This window comes from Sander lucioperca, chromosome 9, assembly GCF_008315115.2.
Source record: "Sander lucioperca isolate FBNREF2018 chromosome 9, SLUC_FBN_1.2, whole genome shotgun sequence".
NCBI lineage: Eukaryota > Metazoa > Chordata > Actinopteri > Perciformes > Percidae > Sander > Sander lucioperca.
The window spans coordinates 4,651,975-4,672,197 of NC_050181.1; the positions used below are offsets into that span (position 1 = coordinate 4,651,975).

The following is a 20,223-nucleotide window of genomic DNA, read 5'->3' on the forward strand; positions in this document are numbered from 1 at the left end:
CATGCCCCAAAATGTCAGGGAGTCCCCTAAACTGCTACATCAGCACTGCTCATGGAAAAACATGTTTATCACATTTATTTTATTTTCACACCTCTCGGTTTTATTTTAGATTATATTTTAGGTATTTTTGCTTCTTTTGATTGCATGAAGAGATGCGGTCATGGAGGGGATTCCAACCTGTGTTATTGTGTCTACAATACATAATTTGCACAACACCAGGAAACTGATTTTTGTGCCTGCAACCAACCATTTTCTTTTAGAGCTGCAATTACTAGTCGATTAATTGTGTAGTCCATTGACAGAAAATGAACTGCCAACTATTCTGGAAATCAATTAATCCTTTTCAGTCATTGTTAAAAAAAAATGCAAACACATTTGTTGCCACCTTCTCAAATGTAAAATAATTGTTGCTTTTCTTTATTTAATATCATTGTAAATGAAATATCTTTGGGTTTGGCCAGACAAAACAAAATATTTCAATATGTGACACTCAGATCAGGGTGCATTTTAACTGTTTAAAAAAACTTTTTTAGATGAAAAAAGAATTGCTGAATTGAGAAATAATCATCCGATTAATCGATAATGAAAATAATCGTTAGTTACAGCCATTATCGATTAATCTGTTGAATACTTTACAATAAATAAAGTCATTGTTATTGTCTGAAAATTAAAAAAAATGTCCCCCAGAAGTTCCCAGTCTTTAAAATGCTTCTTTTAAACTCCAAAGATATTTGGTTTCCTTTCATAGAAAACAAAGAAAAAAAAGTTCACATTTGAGTAGTTGGAACCAACAAATAAACGATTATGGATAAATGGATTTTCAAAGTTGTTGCAGCTTGAATTTTCTCTTAATTTAATCTTACCATTTCTTTTCTAAAGATTTCTAAAAGCCTGTGTCCACAGCTTACTTAATTATTGCTTAGCTGATTGCCTGCATATATTTTGATAGCCAATTAATTGTAATAGCAATAGTAAAAACAACTTGTATAAGGACACCATCTTGGGTCGTGAGAAACTGTGTTGATATTTTTACAATTTGTTTGACATTTCCCAGAAAAAACATTGATCAATTGAGAAAATAATTAATTGCAGCAGCTGCTCAGTAAAGATATCCCCACTTAACACCCTTCAAGAGATGACTAAGTACCGGTGATGACTTGGTATGCACACTCCCCATAAACATTAGTGACATTCTCAAAATATACCTTCTCCCAGGATGCTGCTCTGCCTCTGCTTTTAACCTGGTCATTGATTGGGCCGACCCTGTGCAAGGTCATTAACTCCTTCCTCCAGGGCCCTCCTCAGATAACAATGGGCTCTGTGCTTTTCCAAATGAGGATAGATTTTCATTAATTGACACACTCTTCCCAAACCCCCCTTCACCATACAATTGTCTTTTTATCAGGTGCAAGTCAAACCTTTTGAATATCCATCCCAAGGGAAATCTACTCAGCAAACTGACTCCTTAGGATGGAGGTGAAGAGATACCCTGGAGGTTACCGAACAAATAGTGTCGCTTTGCCAGACCTTCCTCCACATTGCCGTGGAGGAGGGTCTGGCTAGTCCGAATAGCATTCTGGGATGGGAGAAAAACTTAATCTGGTTTATTGGCATTTCTTTAAACCAGTCACAATCACTAAGGCACTAAACACCCGACAGAGCCACGGTGCCGCTGCAAAATAGCCTCGGGAAGGAACTTGTTTGGGTGGAACATGTGTACGTTCAAAAGTATTTTTAGTCATGCAACAGAAAACTTGGACAGATAGTCTAGCTAGCTGTCTTGATTTACCCTGCAGAGATCTGAGAAAAGGTTGACCATAGTCCTCATTAATTGACCGGAGTTTAAAATTCCAACACAAAGAAAGCAGTAAGGTAACGGACATCCGGGCGAAAAGAGCGTGATCCAGCGGAATTTCCGGGCAGCAATCCTGGAAGTGGAACGTCGTGGATATAGTACTACAGATACATCTTTCCCTTCTTACCTCCATCAATGCCGGGTTGTTTCATGTTGATAGGAGATGGGGACTGTGAATACATCCAGTCTAAGAGATAAGATGCTTAGAGCCATCTAGAGATGTTACATCATCAGCACTAAGAGTACTTGTATTACTGGAACTCGTAGGTAATCATACGAAAGTATAATCTACAAAGGTATATTACATTGCATATCCTGTATACTAGCTTTATGCCATAAATGTTTTTTGAAGTTATGTTGTGGAATTGGAAAAATGTACATTTTCCCTCTGCTGTTATTGGAAATGTGTATATCAGTGTTTAAGCCAAGCAGCAACTTCTGGGCCTGAAAAGTGAAGCCAATGCGTAAATCTGCATTTTCTTCTAATGTCCAGCAGGGGGTGACTCTACTGGTTGCAAATAGAGGTCTACGAGAAAATGATCCTACGTCTCACTTGATTTATTACCTTACCAAACATTTTCCTAATGAGTTTATGGTCTCAGGCGCTAGTTTTAAGTGTTCTTCATTATAGCATATATATATATATATATATATATATATATATATATATATTTAGAGTAAAATAAAGCAGAATATTTTTTAGGCTTTTTAGACTTTAGGGCTTGGCTACCTTGTGATTGACGACGCTACCACGGCAGTGTCCTTGGGTTCGCCAAATATTTTTTTCTAGGATGGTGAAGATATGGCCAAGTCATGACCCACCCTACGCTCCCACTGATTGGCTAGTACTCATTGCCTTCGTTGGTTGGGTTGGCTAGGTTTCGGCAGGAGAAGTGGGATTGGTTAGGGTAAGAATATCAGGGTAAGCCAGTCAGCGGCAGAGTAAGGCGGGACATGCCTTCGCCTTCCTGGGAAAAAATACTTGCCTCAAGACCTTAGTCAGATCCACCCCTCGCTTCTCCCCAGCTCCACCCTCTCGTCCAAATATGATTACTTCTGGGTCCAAAAAACCAAGTAGGCAATGGCCAAAATGTCAAACTCAAGGCTTCAAAACGATAGTCCTCAAACCAATGGGTGATGTCACGGTGGCTATGTCCACTTCTACTTTTTTCATGAAGCAGAGAATAATCTTTATTCCCTGTTTACTGTTTACAACATTGTAACATTATAGATATGACAGAAAATACGGAAAAGCATAATAGGTTCCCTTTAACCAACACCTTTGCCATGACACCCTAAAACTAATGAATTTCCATGACATTGCTGGATATTTGGTCATCTAAAGGCACCTCAAGTCAAAACTTGTACAGAGGAAATATTAACATCTAATAGAATATAATGAGCACATTCGTACTCCCCAGAAGTTGAACATTTTGGATACTCCATTAGCTTTCCTCTGGCACCAACCTCAAATGTATCCTTTTTCAAATGCATAATAAATACACAAGTACAAAGACGCAAAGACGAAGAGCTCAAATATAATAATTTAATATGTGGATGCAGATAACTTTCTATCCTTTTATCTGTTTTGATGTTAAAGATCCGGTGGCCTTCTCTGTAACGCCACCCTCAGGAAAAACCTAATTCCTTCCAACCTACTTCTGCTCAGGTTAAGTGCTTTTTTTATACTCAAACTGCTTCACAAATACAAAAATCTTGGAGCTGCTAAACAGTATTTATCTTGCAGACCAACCGAATTATTGTTGCTACAGAATTCGACATTATACATAATTCACAGCAATAACCTTTAAAAGTATATATTTCTTGTAAACACAAACCTAAGTCATTACCTTTGACCCTTACACACACAACTCAAAAGCACTTCCTGCTGTTTGCAAAGCAGAATGATAACATTAAAACAGCATAAACATGAGTCAATACTATTTGCATCACAGAATGTCAACTTTCATTGGTGTGAAAAAAATTAATATATATTTACCGGCACAAATGTTGGATATCAACATTATTGTTGATAATCGTAGTGCGGAGTTGGTATTGAGGTTTCAGCTCCGTATTCCTCTGTGTGTCTCTCAGGATGAAGTGGACGAGCTGCGGGCGGAGATGGAGGAGGTGCGAGACAGCTACCTGGAGGAGGAGGTCTACCAGCTGCAGGAGCTGCGGAGGGACCTGGACCGCTCAAACAAGAACTGCCGCATCCTGCAATACCGCCTGCGGAAGGCAGAACAGAAGAGTCTGCGGGTCGCACAGACCGGCCACGTGGACGGAGAGCTGCTCCGTAGTCTGGAGCAGGACTTGAAGGTCTGTGAAAGTGTGTCAATGTCAGTCCATATGTATGTTTGTGTCTTTGTATTAGGGATTGACCAATCACCACTGCCAACTACTTACTGTGCTAGAATATTACAAGTATTCCCCTAGAATTACATCATTGCAACCGGGTAAATCTTTAAAACAGCATCTTAAGCTCTCCACTGAACCCAGACTAATGAAATATATATGTTAACTGGGTTAGAAGTTTCTTAAAGGGGTGATAGAATGATTATATAGGGTATTTCACACTGTTCCTTAAGGTCTCCTAATAGGGTATGTAACATTGGTTGGGCTGAAAATGGCCTGTGTGCTGTTCTATGCTGCCTAATTCATCCTTGTGGAATTGCTCTATTTCAAACGAGAGCTTTTCTTCCAAATGTGGTATGCTCATGAATATTAAGATGAGCTGCACGCTGATTGGTTGAGCGAAGCACATACACATATAGTGGAGACGGGACAGCAGGTCTCATATTTCAGACACTGCAGTGTTATACATTGTTCTTCTTCTAAATTCACTTCTGAGACTTTCTTATGCGAGAAATCAATTATGTAGAAGTCAAATATGGGCCGTTTTACGAAAATTGATGGCTAATTGCAAATTTTGTCCAACTGTGTGTCGGAGTTCAGTAGCTCTGCAGGCTAACGTGACTGCAGTCGGTGCTGCCTGGGTTGCTGCCTCGTCGCCCGGCCTGTCCTTTCACAGATCCCGGGTACACTTTCGGCATCAATCTAGTATATTTACACTTTGAATTTCGTCACGGCATTTATATCACAGCTACCCTAAGGTGTTACAAAGCTAACCCTTTTGTCCGATTTCAATTTAATGCATTTTTGCGAATTTGAAGGGTCTCGTTAGGATTAGCTGCTAGCTCTCATTGATAGAGTTCCATCCAGCTCACCGCATCATGAGACTCGCAGACAAGAGGCGTTTATTTCTCCGAACGTTTGTTTAAATAACTCAACACACATATCCATTATAAGATTAACTGGAACCTGTGGTTTTTCGAAGTTATAATGCTCCACAAGAGATTGCGGGCGCAACAAGCTCGCTGACCGCGCTCTCACTCACACACACCGGCCATTTAGCAGGACGAGGGGAGGGAGAGCTGCGAGCTGCAGGCCCTGGAGCTCCGTCAGAGCATTGGCATTTGATAGTCCAGTAACCCAGAAACAGTGACTTTGCGCGGGTATAGAGCGCCGCGGGCTGCCGGCTGTGACGGAGCTCCATCTAGCTCACAGCGGGCTGGGGTCTGTGAAGAAGGACAGGCCGGGCGGTGAGGCAGCAGTATTACAAATCCCACTATGGCCATGCCAAGACCCGCCCTTCAGTAGCATTTTTTGGCCAAACGTCCATGAGAACACAAGGTAACGTAACCCCATTTGTACAGGTCCTATCCCCTGACCAATCGGCTATCCTAACCTTAACCACTCGAGGTGAAATGCCTAACCCCAACCAATCAAGCTGCTTCATTACATTATTACATTACATGTCATTTAGCTGACGCTTTTATCCAAAGGTGACTTACAATTAAGTGCCTTCAACCCTGAAGCTTCAAACTTCAACAAGTAGTAAGTGCAAGTACATTAGCTTTAAATAAGCAAAGCTTCGTAGGGTGGGTCTTGGCGTGGCCATAGTGGGATTCGTAATTTTGCACCCAGGCAGCACCGGCCGCTGTCACGTTAGCCTGCGGAGCTACTGAACTCCGACACACAGTTGGACAAAATTTGCAATTAGCCATCAATTTTTGTAAAACGGCCCATATTTGACCTCTACATAGATTTCTCGCATAAAAAAAGTCTCAAAAGTGAATTTAGTGATGAAATAGCAGACGAACAATGTATAAAATTTCTGAGCTCTGCGCGACCTAGATTCACAAGACAAACTGGTCCTATGTAAATTTTGGGGCGTTACAAGGATAGAAGGTAGAGCCAAATAAGGTAGGAGTTGAGGAGTTGACGTAAACTTTTAGCTTTGTTGAGATTTGCCCGTTTTCAGCAGCAGTTTCAAATTGTGAGATTTGCAGAGGAAAGAGGTGTCAATGGGACTTTGAGGTTCTATGTATGTCCTTTTTACCCACCGAACTGTCGTAATTCAACTATGACAAGGTAAACTCGATTTTGCATTCTATCACCCCTTTAAAGTAATGACCCACAGTACCTTTTCAGTGTTGTGAAAACTATGGGAAACAGTAAGTGAATAATTGATTTGCAATAAATCCAAGTGGAAAATTGAATTAATAAAAAAGAGGCTGAGATAACTTTTCATTCGGACGGTTTTAAGGCTGCAGCTAACGATTATTTTCATTTTAGATGAATCATATTTATCTTTTAGTCCATAACATGTCATAAATAGTGAAAAAACTGTCTAACAAAAAAACTCCAAAGCTGACACCTCCAAATGGCTTCTTTTGCCTGATCAACAGTCCAAAACCCAGAGATGGCTATGGCAAAGTGGCTATATGTAACTCTCAGTTGTTGTGTTGATTCTAGCGGCCGCTTTGGACAAAAGCGGTAGTGTTTTTACCACACCTGCTGTCGTAAAGGTCTTTTCTTTACGGTGCTGTATTGCCCACTGTATTACCGAGTTAGCGTTATGGGGAGGTTATATAGTTGAGATGAATGTTTTGCTCCCGGCGTACAACCACATTGCGCGTAGTAAAGTTATTTTATGAATGAAATAGACTTACATACCTGAGGGTCAATTCGGGGTGGGTTTTGGATCATTTACATTCCCGTAATTGTCTCCTCCATAATCTGTTGATAGCTAGACCGAGTGTGACTCGCGTTATCGCCCGTTGTCACTTTCCCTTTCCCTTTTAGCTTTTAGTTGTTCTTCGTTTAATTTCCTTCTTTACCGTAATGGCCCTGCCCCAGTATCAGCCATAACTACAACAGATACCTTCTAAAATAACATTAAAATACAATTAGGCCTATATAAAGAAATCTCCTGCTTCCTTTTACCTGGTTCAAAAGGCTGGATACTAACACAGGCTTTCCGGTGTTGCAAAGAAATCTGTGACCCATCGGAATGTGTGACTGTAGCGCCGTCTACCTGCCGCAAATATTATGTGACTGCGCGGGAAAAATCGAACCCGGGCAGAGGCCTTACTAAAAACTATATAAAAATGGCGTTCTTTTCACTGTTAGTCATGTTTGTTGTTACAGGTAATTTAAGACAATTGTATGAAAAATGACAGAGCTTCAGAAACATTAAAAAGTTACATATAGTCACTTTAATTTACAATGATTGACAAATAATTTAAACAATACACTTTTTCAATGTAGTAGTCAAATAAGCTGACAGGATTGTGGATGTGTGATTTAGTTATTTTTAACACAGATATCTGCTTTATATATTGGTCTAATGTATGTGCAGGTATGTGTGTTAGTGTTTAGATGGTGTTTAGATGTGAGCCCATATGTAAATAGTGTATCATGTGTGTTAACGGCACATTTAAAATAATTATATATCCATTTTGTATTATCTCTTTGACCTGTATTTGCTTGTCCTTCAACATAACTGTCCCTGTGATCTCAGGTGGCTAAAGATGTGTCGGTGCGTTTGCACAACGAGTTGGAAAGCGTGGAGGACAAACGCAGCAGAGCTGACGATGAGAACGAGCTCCTCAGACAGAAGATCATCGAGGTGGAGATCTCCAAACAAGCGCTGCACAACGAACTGGAGAGGACCAAAGAGGTGAGAGGATGATAATGGAGATGCTTTTTAATACGAGGCTGTTGCAGGTCATGGAAAAACATTTGCTTTCATGCACAAAGCTGTGTTTTTAGCTCAGCAGATGCTAATCGTTTGTTAGGCTTGCAGGCACAAAACAGCAATAAAACAAAGAATTTCTTAGAGCCACACAGAAATCTGTCTGGAAAGAAGTTCAACAACTCCTCCTCTAGCCAAGACTCTTTCTTCCCCTTTAGTTCTGCAAAATAAGTATTCTTATTCTTATTATCTATTCTGTCTTATATTGTTATTTTCAGAATTTTAGGCTAATTAGAAATTAGTTGAAATTAGTCTCAGTGGTACAATACATGATCCATGTAGTTTTTTTACCTGTAACTCCAAAAGTTTTGAACACACAGCAAATTCATTCAATGGATATAAGAATCATTTTGACCCAGTAACATCAAACATTTACAGATACATTTAAAAAACTACATTTTTATTTATTTCGTCACGTTTATCGTTTATTTCCAATTTGATGAATATGGTTTGAGTTATAAGACTACAGCTCCCATACTGCTTAGGGGTAATGTTAACAGGAAGTGTAATGTTACCTCTTGTTGCTCAGCCAAGAGAGTATTTGAAGTAAGGTCTTCTTGCAGGTAATAAGATGAGCGGAGGCTTTTCTCAGTGCTGCCAGGGTTCAGCTACTTAGACTAAATTGATTTTGACATCATCAGGCAACATGCCGTCTGGCAGAAAAGAGAAAGTAGGCTAATACCAGACCAGTCAGTATATAGATGTGACTTTCTTTAGGCAACTAGATGACACTGTTTCCTTTTTTACCGTGGTGTCATGTGCTGCTGGTTTGAATCCCAGCTTGTGCCACAGTGACTCCATATGATCTCTGTTACATGTCTCTCCAAATAGTTCTTCCGCTGGTTGAAAATCTATATTCTGAAGCAGTTTATGACCTTAACTATCAATGTTTGCAACATTGTAGTTTTTAAAGGCAACTTATCAGCCCCCAACTAAACTGCATGTGCTCGGACGAAGTCAGAAAATTAGTGTCTAGTCTGGGTGTGCTAATGCAGCAAATGCAAGCTCTAGTTTTTGTTGTCGCTTTACACTGGTAACCTTTCGGAAGAAAATGATTGGCAAACAGTAAGACTGAAGTGAGAGGAGGCTTCACGTGAAGAGTTTTTTTTATTTTGCACAGCAGTTGCAGTGTTGGTGGTGGCTCCATACCTATAATTCTGAGCAGTATTGCAATACATAGGACCACAGGATGACACAGACTCTCGTGTACACAGAGAAACAGGCGAGGGAGCAGGAGAGAGGCTGAGATAGCGGCTGCTCCAAATGATTGTAGATTTTTTTGTGTTCCCCCGAGGTTTGTCCCAGAAAAACACAAGCCGTGTCTGAATCTGCACTCCGACATCACATGACGCCATCTCCCTTCTCCCCATTTTCTAATCAGAGGCATGCATTTATAATGCAGCACCCCAATATTTTTATTTTGTTGCATGGAAATACACAGTTTCTTTGTCTGGGATTTTTCCTGTAGTTTAATCATTTTAAAAGTATTTAATTCCCGTGAAATTCATAATGCACAGTGTGTGACCAGTTTATTTTTTTATTGTTGATAGCAGGTGATGATAAGAGTATTTGCAAACACTTAGTTCAGGATGCATATGAATAAATCTAAGAATCTGTCCTCTGCTCTTGGAGTTGCTCTGTCACAGAGATAAACCTCAGAGGAGAGGGGAGGCGCATGTTTTACTGATAAGAATGTGGTTCAACTGGACTGAAAGGTTGTTTCCTTTCTGCTTCAATCAGACCTTGTGAATTGTGACCCAGGTGTAATGTAATGCTTACCTTGCACGGCAGCTGGATTCTTGCAATATCACAAGATCACGCGAAAATCGCGGAATCACGTGTCACAGGAAAATCCATCTTGTCAGGCTCCAACCTAATGCATTTGTGTCTGAACTACCAGCCAACCGCATCAATTAGCATCCAGTAGGAAGCTACTGGCAGCTACGGGCGTAATTTAGGTGTGTGTGTGACAGCCACGACGGTTCAGAACAACAATGGCAGACATGATAGACAGATTGTTCATCGAATTAACTGCCAGGTATTTTTTGAAAGTGCCTGCCTTTCCCAAACAGTTTCCAATGACAGCTTCTCAGATGGTTCTGTGTAACAAACCATCTGGCGCATCAAGTTAATGTAATGTAGTGAAAAGCAGAAAACTCTCCATACTCCTTTGGATTTTTACTAGTTTTAAAAAATTCCACCCGAGGCACCTGTGTCTTCTTCCATTTAGTTTTTTAAATGATCTTCTGCTGTTCTTTCACCACTAAAGTTAAGTGGTAACACATTTTTAGAATACAAAAAGCTTCATCAGTTACTTTTCCTGTCAAGCCTTTTCACCACCATGGTAAAAGGGCAACTGAACCCAGCCCATCTCCTCCCTGCTGTATACGATACGACCACAGCTCCACGGCTTACAGACCTGATATTAAACAGTTTACGAGAGCTGGTTGACAGGATCCTCCGTTGTTACAGTATCAGCCTGAGGAGCAAATTGCTGCTGCTTCTGTGTGGACGTTATTAAAGCGAACAAAGATTGGTGAAGAGATATTTCATTCCTCTGACATTTGAAGTAAGGCCCACTGATACGTGTAATGAAATGGAACTAATGAAATGTCAACAAGCATAACATGAGCATCAGGTGATTTATAAGATGCTCTCTGTTCCCTGTGATAAGTTCATTCATCTTTCATTATGGCAAAATGATAATTATATTATAATAATATAATATATCCTTTATTTGCCAAGTACATTTTACACATACAAGGAGTGTATCTTGCATTTAACCCATCCTAACTTATTAGGAGCAGTGGGCAGCCATAGTCCTGTTCCTGGGACCAACTCCAGTTCTAATGCCAATACTTACATCAAGGGGACTGGCGTTTCTAGCATACAGAAGCACTGACTTGACATCAGATCTTATGAGGACAGCACGAAATTGACATATTTTATAACACATTTTGGAGGCACACCAATGGAGATGTAGGTGTATTTTATTGTGCTTACCCATGTAAACACCACACTCTGATTATATGATTATGCTCCTCTTTGAAGTAGGTGCATTAGTACCCTCATTTTGCTGGCACTCAAATCATTTTCTTTAAAGGGACTAGTTACCCAAATTTACAAAAAAAAGATGTACCTGTAGTGGTATTTTGTGGTATCCGTGCAGACAGTTTCATAGGGACTATTTCTTCAGTAAAACGTAGTTCCAAAGAAAACCGCAAGGTTTGAAGATTATTGACTAACTAGGACTTTGTTTCTGGAAACTCTTATTATTATAGCATTATAAATGCAATTTTTTTGTGTTGGTACCACAAACAAAACTCCATTCACCTCCATTGTATTTCAATCAGGAGAGACTTCGTTGCAGATATGCAAACATTTATTACTAACAATTAACCAAACAAGTACAAACAATTATTTGGAGATTAGACTCCATTGTAAAAGGGGATCTATACAATTAATGTATAGGAAAACCAAACACATCCCCCAATGGAATCTAGACACTGGTGGTGAGAAAATCCGAGATATAAAACGGGCCGTCAGCCGGGAGAAGACCGATACACCGTCGACAATGCCTGGAGGTAGAAGGGGAGGAGGCGGGTCGCACTCTCGTCTGAAAATACAACTGACAGAAACGGGAGAGAGAAGATATTTAAAACAAGGTAGTCATGCTGTGATTGGATAAAACATACGTGCCCGATTCTAATTGGTATACAGAACCGAAACACCCACTGCCCAGCTGATCAGTTAAAGAGAATAGAGACAACGTATTAGAAGTCTCCCTGACAGAATTTACGCTGAGCTACATTAGAGTGGAGGCAGAAATCAGAAATGATATCGGAAAACATTGACAAATAAACTCTTGTTTACATGGTTAGTATAGGGCTGAAACTAATGATTATTTCATTATTGATATATGCTTTTACTTTTTTTTTTTTTTTTTTTTTTTTTTATTAACATTAGTTGATTAGTCAACAATGTAAAATGTCAGAAAATTTATAAAAATGGCCATTTCAATTTCACACAGCCCAGCATGATGTTTTGAAATAGCTTGTTTTGTCCAACCAACAGTCCAAAACGCGAACACTGGATATTAATAAAATATGTAATAAATAAATAAAAAACCGAGTAGCGCTGAAACAATTAGTCGATTAATCGATTACTCAATTGGCAGAAAAGTAATCTTTTACTGGTTTAATAATCAATTTATCATTTCAGTCATTTTCCAACCAAAATAGTGAAAACATGCAGAATATTTTTTTTTATCTACCTTCTCAAATAAGAGTTGTTGCTTTTCTTTGTCTTGTAAATTGAATATCTTTAGGTTAATTGGACTAAATAAGCAACGTTAAGACACCACTTTGGACCCCGGTAACTTTTTAGACTAAATGACTAAACGATAATTATATTTAGTTAGAGTTAGTTAGGGCTAATTATTTTATATAACACTAAACTAATGATAAAGTAACAAACTATAACATTACTATTAACAAGTAACCATTATAAATCATCATTTAATTGTTTGTTAACAGTAAAACAACTATTAACTAACTATTACAAAGTTTAATTAACTATCAATTTACCATTTATTAATGAAAGTTATTAAGTGTTACCAAATTAATTTATGATGAAAATAATAGTTGGTTGCTGCCTTAAAACAAAGAAAAGCACCAAATTCTCACAACTGAGAAGCTTAAACCAGGGAATTGGTTTGGCATTTTTACTTAAAAAAATTAATGTTCTGACGATCGACTGATTGTTTAATCAACTAATCGTTGCAACTCTAATACTCTGATATCATTGTCATATCTATACAGTAAATATAAAGCCACACCTAGCAGCTTGTTAGCCTAGCTTAGCATAAGAACTGGACATTTAGCCCGGCTCAGTTGCCTACCACCTCAAAATATGTCAAGAATCAACTAGCACTGTTGTGTTAATCAGTGTACTGGTAGTATTTGCATTTTTTTCACGCATTTAAAAATAGAAATCTATCCATTTCCAAGAGTAACCACAACCTTAAGTCTTTTGTTGTTTGGTGTTTCACTACTACAAAGATACGAAAGGGAATGCCTGCATTCTTCAATGATTGCGTCAACAATGCCTGAGTGAGAGTCACTGCAGACACAATTTGTTTCATGTCAGAGCTCTTTTCTCTCTCACAAGATCTCAGCAGAAGTGTTGGCTTTGATGAAGATTCTCCTCTTCTCATCTCTGGTTCTCACTTATCCTTCATATATTCCACTCTCCTCTCCACTCTGCTGTGGTTCCCTGTTGGAAGAGTGCGAAGGAATCTCATTGACCTAGTTAATATCTTGTCTGACTCCACCAATGGGAAGAAGAGCAGGCGTGAGGAGAGAAGTAGCGTAGGGACTCTGCTGTAAGTCGGAATCTGCTCGATGACACACATCCATATGAAGCTTATCGCCATGACTGTGCTGGAAAGTCTCCATTTACACAATGGACAGGTGTCTTATAAAATATTACTGGTATTTAGGTAGAGACCACACAACTTTAATTTAGGTAGTTTTCATGTTTTTACTCATATTAAAAGTTGCTGTGAAGTGAAAATATTAGTTGATTTCTGAAAAAAGGTTTTAACTTGATGACAGTAATATGTGTTTATCTCAAATTTTATGACATTTGAAATAGACTAAACCTGTATGACGTATCGCAAAACATTTTAGAACCAACACTGTTACCCTAAAGGCAAACTATCCCCGACACTAAGCAATGGGGAAATCATCAATTCTGCATGAAACCCCAGAGTGATGTGTTATAATTCTGAGCGCCGTCCTTTGAAGTTTAAAACCCATGAAAAATGAAATTCCTCCTCCGTATGAACATGTTTTGCAAGCATTTTAATTTACAAAAGTATCAAAGCTGCCCCTTTCTAATCATGAAACATCCTGAAGCATTCGCTGTAGCAGCAATCAATCAATTAAAAATCATTTTTAAAAAACACATTTGTAGTCATCTTTAACACAGTCTTAATTTTTTTTTTACTGTGTTTCACATTTCATTTTGATTTTAAGCACCAGTTCAAGTATCAAAGCTGGTAAAAAATGTATGTACAATTTTACTTTTTGTATAAAAGCAAGTCAAGATATATCATTATCGAGTTTTTAAATGTCTACAAATTCTGAGATCAAATCATGGTTTATGAAAGATAAAACAGTACCTGGGAGCTGCTTTCTAAATGCTTGTCTTGTCAAACATTTCTTTTTCCAGCATTGGTTCCATGACTGGTGTAAGTTCAGAGTTGCCACCTTTTTTAGGTTGTTAATAATTAGAAATTTTATTTTAAAAAAAAACAACAACAAAAAAACGTCACAGCAAAGATAATCCAGCAGATTTGCTTTCAGGTATTAAATGAACCCTAACCCAGTAGATATTTCAAAGTCTGAATATTTAATCTGCTGTAGGAAATTGAAATATATTTGACAAGAAAAATGAAAATGCAATATGTTATTTATCGTGGAAACCTCTCCAAACAGAACATGAGATGTTGCAACAGACAACTAGTCGAAATACAGGTGTCAATTGTAGTAAGAATACAGTTAAGCAACACTAAGAGTCTAAAGCCATACAATCAGCTCTGGGAGGCGGTTATGACACAGTGGTAGTGCTAATTAACAAATGCCAGCAAGCCAACATGCTCAAAATGACAATGCTGTCAGATAGTAATCCGCAATACCAGTTTAGTGTGTTAGCATGCTAACATTAGCTAATTAGCACTAAAGTCCAGCTGATGGAAATGTCATCAGTTTTGCAGGTATTTTGTCATGATCAATTACATTTTTAAACATATGGTGGTGTTAGATATAAAAAAATCAGGATCACCAAAGTTATTATAATTTATCATGAGGGCAAATTATGAATGTTGAATTTTAACAATGGTCCAAATGTGTACTGTGAAAGGGGCTACATTTAGACAAACCAACAGAGAATTATCACCTAACTCTCTCAAATGGCAGACAAACAAAGTTAACAACTTGCTGATGAACAGTATGGAGCATTTACCAGCCAGATAGTTGAGTAAATATTGGACTTATATTTATCAAGCGGACAGAAACTGACTCTAAATAGTCAAATGTTTGCTAACATGTTAGTAGTAAGTACCTTAGAACGTGATAATATGTTGGGCCGTGTGTCTGTCATCTTTTTCTAGTTCTTCTGCTCCAAAGAAATTAGGAAATGCAGCTTTATGTGAAAGGTAAGTTAACATCAAGATATTGGTTATTCTTAAAAATGCCAGCCCAAGGTAACATCTTTAAATTGTTTGTTTTGTGCAAACAAGTGTTCAAAAACCATATTTACTATAATGTAAGACAAATTAAAGCAGGGGATATTGGCATTTGAGAGGCTAGAAACACCAATTTCTTTGGCATTTTCTCCTTAAATTCATCTCTTTTTTGTAAGTTTTGTATGTCAGATGCATTGGTGACCAAGTGTTTCATTTTGTGAGGACAACCCTGAACTAACAGCAGCTCTCCTTTGAATCAAAACTATGACTGGTGATGTAAGCACCACTAGTTACATCTCTAAATAATCCAAGCCCGGTCACATGTTCGCCGTCAGCCCACGGCACTCTGCGTCAAAAACTCAGTACAAGAGACTAAAAGGAGGATTCTGCAGGCTGTCTAGTTCAGAATAATATCACATCCTTTGTTGTGAAAAAGACATGGAAACCGTACACTTTTTGGTACTGAACGAAATGCGTCTGTTGGACCAAGTATTAAAAAATGTACCAACAATCTAACCCACAGAGAGTCAAACCCTGGCATTAATGCATAAATGATTGGCTCTTTTAAACATTTTTTATTGAAACGTTGGGGAACTAGTGTCAATAAGTGTCAAATATTTAAAAATGCTTTTTAAAATGCTTTTTTAAGGAGGCCATGGAAAGAGGGGACAAAACAAAACAAATTGAATAATTTGTTTTTGCAAAAGTAGGATTAAAAATGTGTTTTTTTTATGATGTCAGATAAAAAACAAAGATAGAAAACAAATTTAAATTCCAAGGGCAGAATAAACAGAGGTTTTGAAATATTAAGTTATTCAAAAATGTCAATCTGATTATTCTGATTATAGCTGTCTTCTTCTGTCTGCTTCCACTAAACTGATGGGAAAAAAATTGTAAGCCACCTTTTGAGGTTGTATACTTCCTTATTTTTTCATAGTACTAATCAGTTCTGCAGCAAGGGGGTCAACTGTGGCTGCAGTCTCATTTATGGTTGCGATTCCTTTCAGCGGAAAATCCAGTACAGCTGAGGGAGAAAAACCTCAACAGCTTCAGAAACTCCACTTTAGCTGGTAGCTACGGACACAAACCCTTTGGTATGAACCTCCATCGAGGCTGATGACAAGTCAGGTAACAACCCTCTAGATTACTGTGGGCCTCTGCTGCCACCTGAGCTCATAGTTCGTTATCTTTTACAATGTTCTGTGGTGGCTCAGTGGTCCACTGGGCTTTGGTAATAACACAGTATTTCAAATCTTTTATTGGCTCCCCTCCTACCATTTTCAAGCCACAATAGACAGCATGTGTGCAGAGGCGAGGGATCCCTCCCCCTTATTACTAACCTATTGTGAACCTTTTGACACACAAGGGGACAGTGAAGTACTGGTGACGGAAAGTGGCGCGGGGGTGAGGACGACCTCATTATAAGCCAGCTGGACAGCCATGCCCTCCACTTATTACCCCTTTTAACCCTCATCCCACATCCCACACCCTCCTCCCATCCAAGCTTCTGTCACAAATGAGAATAACGCTCTGTTGTCTGGTTCCCATTAGTGAGTAGAAGAAACATGACTGGAGCCCAGAGGGAGGATCCAGGTTAACTTTGCAGAGTCCCAGAAAAACTGATAGAAGTTTATGATCATACGGACGGTTATAAGGTTTTATTTATCCATGCCTTATGCTTATTACTATAGACACATACTGTATGATCACAGAATTAAGTCACCACCGTCTTTAAAAACAACTTGACTCATGCTAATTATGAATAGTAGATGATCTAAGAAATGGCTGCAGTGCCTAGCTAGATTCTTATTACGGGTTGAAGGATAATAAGCTGCGAATAAAGACTTAATTAAAGCCTGGGAGCCATCTTGAGAAGGCTGTTTACTGACACAATCAGATATAGCACAGACTAAATAGGCTTATTGTTTTTTCCACTGTTCCACTGGCATTAGATTTGATCCAGTGGATTCAATTGTCTGATCTTTGTGAATATCAAGGTATTTTCTATTTATACATTATCTATTATAATGACCCCTGACAAACCTCTGTTTCTTATTGTTGAGAAATATGATATATCAGGTTTTGGATGCACAAACAAAGGTTTTGGTTCTTTAAAGGACGTGTGTGTAGATTTTAGGGGGATCTATTGGCATCGCTGTTACAAGAACGTTTAAAAAAAAACTATGAGGGTAAAAAACAAAACACGAGCACTGAACTGCCCAGGAGTTTGTGTTTCCTGCAACAAGCTCCAGCACACAGCACAGTCCCTCCGTCTCTTTTCTTCCTCTCTTTCACTGTGAAATTAAGCAGCCTTCAAGTGTAGTCGGAAATGTCAAAATCATAAAAACGCTCTGACGGAAAATAATAATAGTGAAATATAACTTAAGGGGTTAAAATACACAACAGGACGTAACACAAATTGGCCATTTAGGTGATACTCCCACATCTCGCTGAAACGCCTGAGCCTAAGGCAGTTGCATTTTACAAATTTAGCAAACAGTAATGTAGTTTTCTATGGTGTCAAATCCAGAGTGTTTCCACACATTACTTTTCACTAGGTTAAAAAGGTTTTCCATTAATGCCCCTGAAAACTTGGCTTCAAATCTTAAGTATTTCTCTACATCAGATATAACATCATAGTTAACTTGCTAACCAGGTCAACACACCTGTCGCTTAGGTCGGCAAGACCGCCATTCTTCAGGCAATATGAAGAAAGAGTCATTTGTCAAAATTGGTTGAAAATCAATCTGCTAGGATTGCTGTGCTGAGAAAGGTTCTCCAGACTTCAGAGGCAGCAAGAGCCAACAACCTAGCGGGTACCAACCATCACTTTTATTCTATCATACTGATTAAATGTTTAATTCAATGTGACAGCTCTAAGACTTTTTTCAATACAATCAATTATTGGTTTTGGTGGGATTTGTTGATAGTTAAAACATATAAAAACATTGATTTGCTTTAAATAAGTGTCACTTTGAAGATATCGTTTGCCAAATGAAGTCAATTTAAAGAAAAAATAACCCCAGCTTTATCCTTTAAGTCTCCTTTGAAAGAGAAATTCTTAATCTTAGCTGCTCCAACTGGTTCAAGACATAAAAAAAGAGCTGATCCGTGTTACATGTCTGAGCCGGTGATATTTGCTATGACAGGAACAGCATGGGAAATGTAATATCTCTTTCCACTTGTGATTTGTCAGCATTATTTTTGCCGAGGGGGGGCTCCAGTCGAGTGTAACTCTCCCATCTTATCCATCTCCGCTGTACATCATGATGAGAGCAGAGCGACATTCGCCCTCGCCACATGGCTCTATGCACATTACACACCACTGGCACGCTGCCAGTCTGCCGTCCCATAATACTCGGTGGACCTGCTGAGGAGTTTGCAGGCAGATGACATGGCAGCTCTTCCCTCCTCCTGGCCTGTCTGAGCCATAGTGTCGTTTATAGCTTTTAGTGTTGCTCCACAAACGGACGACTCTTGTGACACTTAGAATTTTTTTTTATAGCCGCCCTCCACACATTTACGGGTGTGAACTGTTGGGAGTGCAGGCGTTTTAGACTAGATGTGCTGTAGATGACCTCCAGACAGAGCAGCGGAGAATGCCTTTTACATATATTTATTTATTGAGTTTTTTTGTCACCTGTGTCTCCCTCGAGAGGCTTCCTGCTGAGTCTGCATGCTCTTTTATAGCACCGTCCTGCAGCTCATTCATAGTTACACACATTCCCACATGGGAGCTGCTCACTACAGGCTCCTGGCTTCACCAATGGCGTGATTGGCGTGATAACTGAGGAGTGGGAATTGGGCTGCTCATTCATATTTCATGTTTTCAGAGTTGATTTTATCCTTCTCTTACCTTTAACGCTTACCTTTTCCACATAGCTCTGTGTATGTATGCCAGTCGACCGAAAGTCCATTAATTCCAATGGGAACCTCTGTGATCTCCGATGTGTTTGTGAAACTGCTCCTTCCAGGGTTTTTTTCTGGTCCAGTATTTGCCTCAAACACATGAACACAAAAAATGTGTACCTTTGTGGCAGATTTCAGCCAGAACGTATACTGTATACTTCCTGTGGAATTAGCTAATTAGCTCACAGGCTATTTCATTCAATTCAGTTGCTTGACTATGTTGATAGTCAAATTGTGTAATTAAAAGGAAACAAGTTCAGCTAGTTTAACACATTGTGAATTTTAATTATGTTATTTTGCTAAAATATATCGTTAGCATAGGCTACACCACCTAAATCGAAGTTAAATGAAAGTTCACGGACACGTTCCATACATGCGCAGTAGATCGCTATGCTACCACTTGTAGCGGAGTGGCTGCGTGTACATGCACGGACAAGTCCGTGCAGTCACAAATAATTATCTGTTATCCACACAGAGCCTATGCGTACACCCTCTGATGATGACATTTACGTCGCGTAGACACTCGCACACTCGTAATCGATTAGAAAATCAATACCACTGTCATGTATATGCACTAAATATCTACAACCAGGAGGCGATTAGCTTAGCTTAGTTTAGCTTAGCATAAAGACTGGTAATAGGAGAAAGCCTGGCTAGCTGTTTCACCCTAACTTCAGAGGTCTGCCTGCCAACCTCTTGTGTGATTATTTCTTGATGAATAGCAGGTTATACTTTTGCCCAGCACCTCAATGCATTGTCTCTGCTGGTTGCCTTGCAACCTCATGGCCCCGAAGAGACTTGTCTGTTCACCAAGAAATAGTTCCAGCAAATTGTTGCTTTTACATTTTTGTTTGTGTACAGATTAAGCACACAAAATTCAACATGTCAATTAGTGAGATTCAGAGGTGTTGGTAGGGGTATTTTTGAAAAGAGCTAGGCTAGCTGTTTCGCCCTGCATTCAGTCTTTATGCTAAACTAGGCTACTTGCCTCCTGGCTCAATCGCTAGACGGAAAAGCGATATCCATCTTTTAACCTGACTCTTGGCAAGAAAGCAAATGAGTGTATTTCCCCAAATTCTCAAACGTATCAGTCTATTTAACCTGCTAAAA

General features: G+C 39.0%; 1 protein-coding gene across 10 annotated transcripts in view; it reads left to right on the forward strand.

The window, feature by feature from the left end:
- LOC116045834 (microtubule cross-linking factor 1) overlaps positions 1-20,223 on the forward strand; it is an 85,852-nt gene that overhangs the window by 11,665 nt on the left and 53,964 nt on the right. For all 10 annotated transcript variants that reach the window (XR_004104013.2, XR_004104012.2, XR_004898201.1 and 7 more), the window contains 2 exons: positions 3,950-4,174; positions 7,722-7,880. Coding sequence is in view for 7 of the 10 variants with exons in the window: in XM_031293737.2 (XP_031149597.1) it covers positions 3,950-4,174; positions 7,722-7,880 (384 nt within the window). In the remaining 3 variants the exon portion in view is untranslated. The remainder of the gene's footprint in view (positions 1-3,949; positions 4,175-7,721; positions 7,881-20,223) is intronic.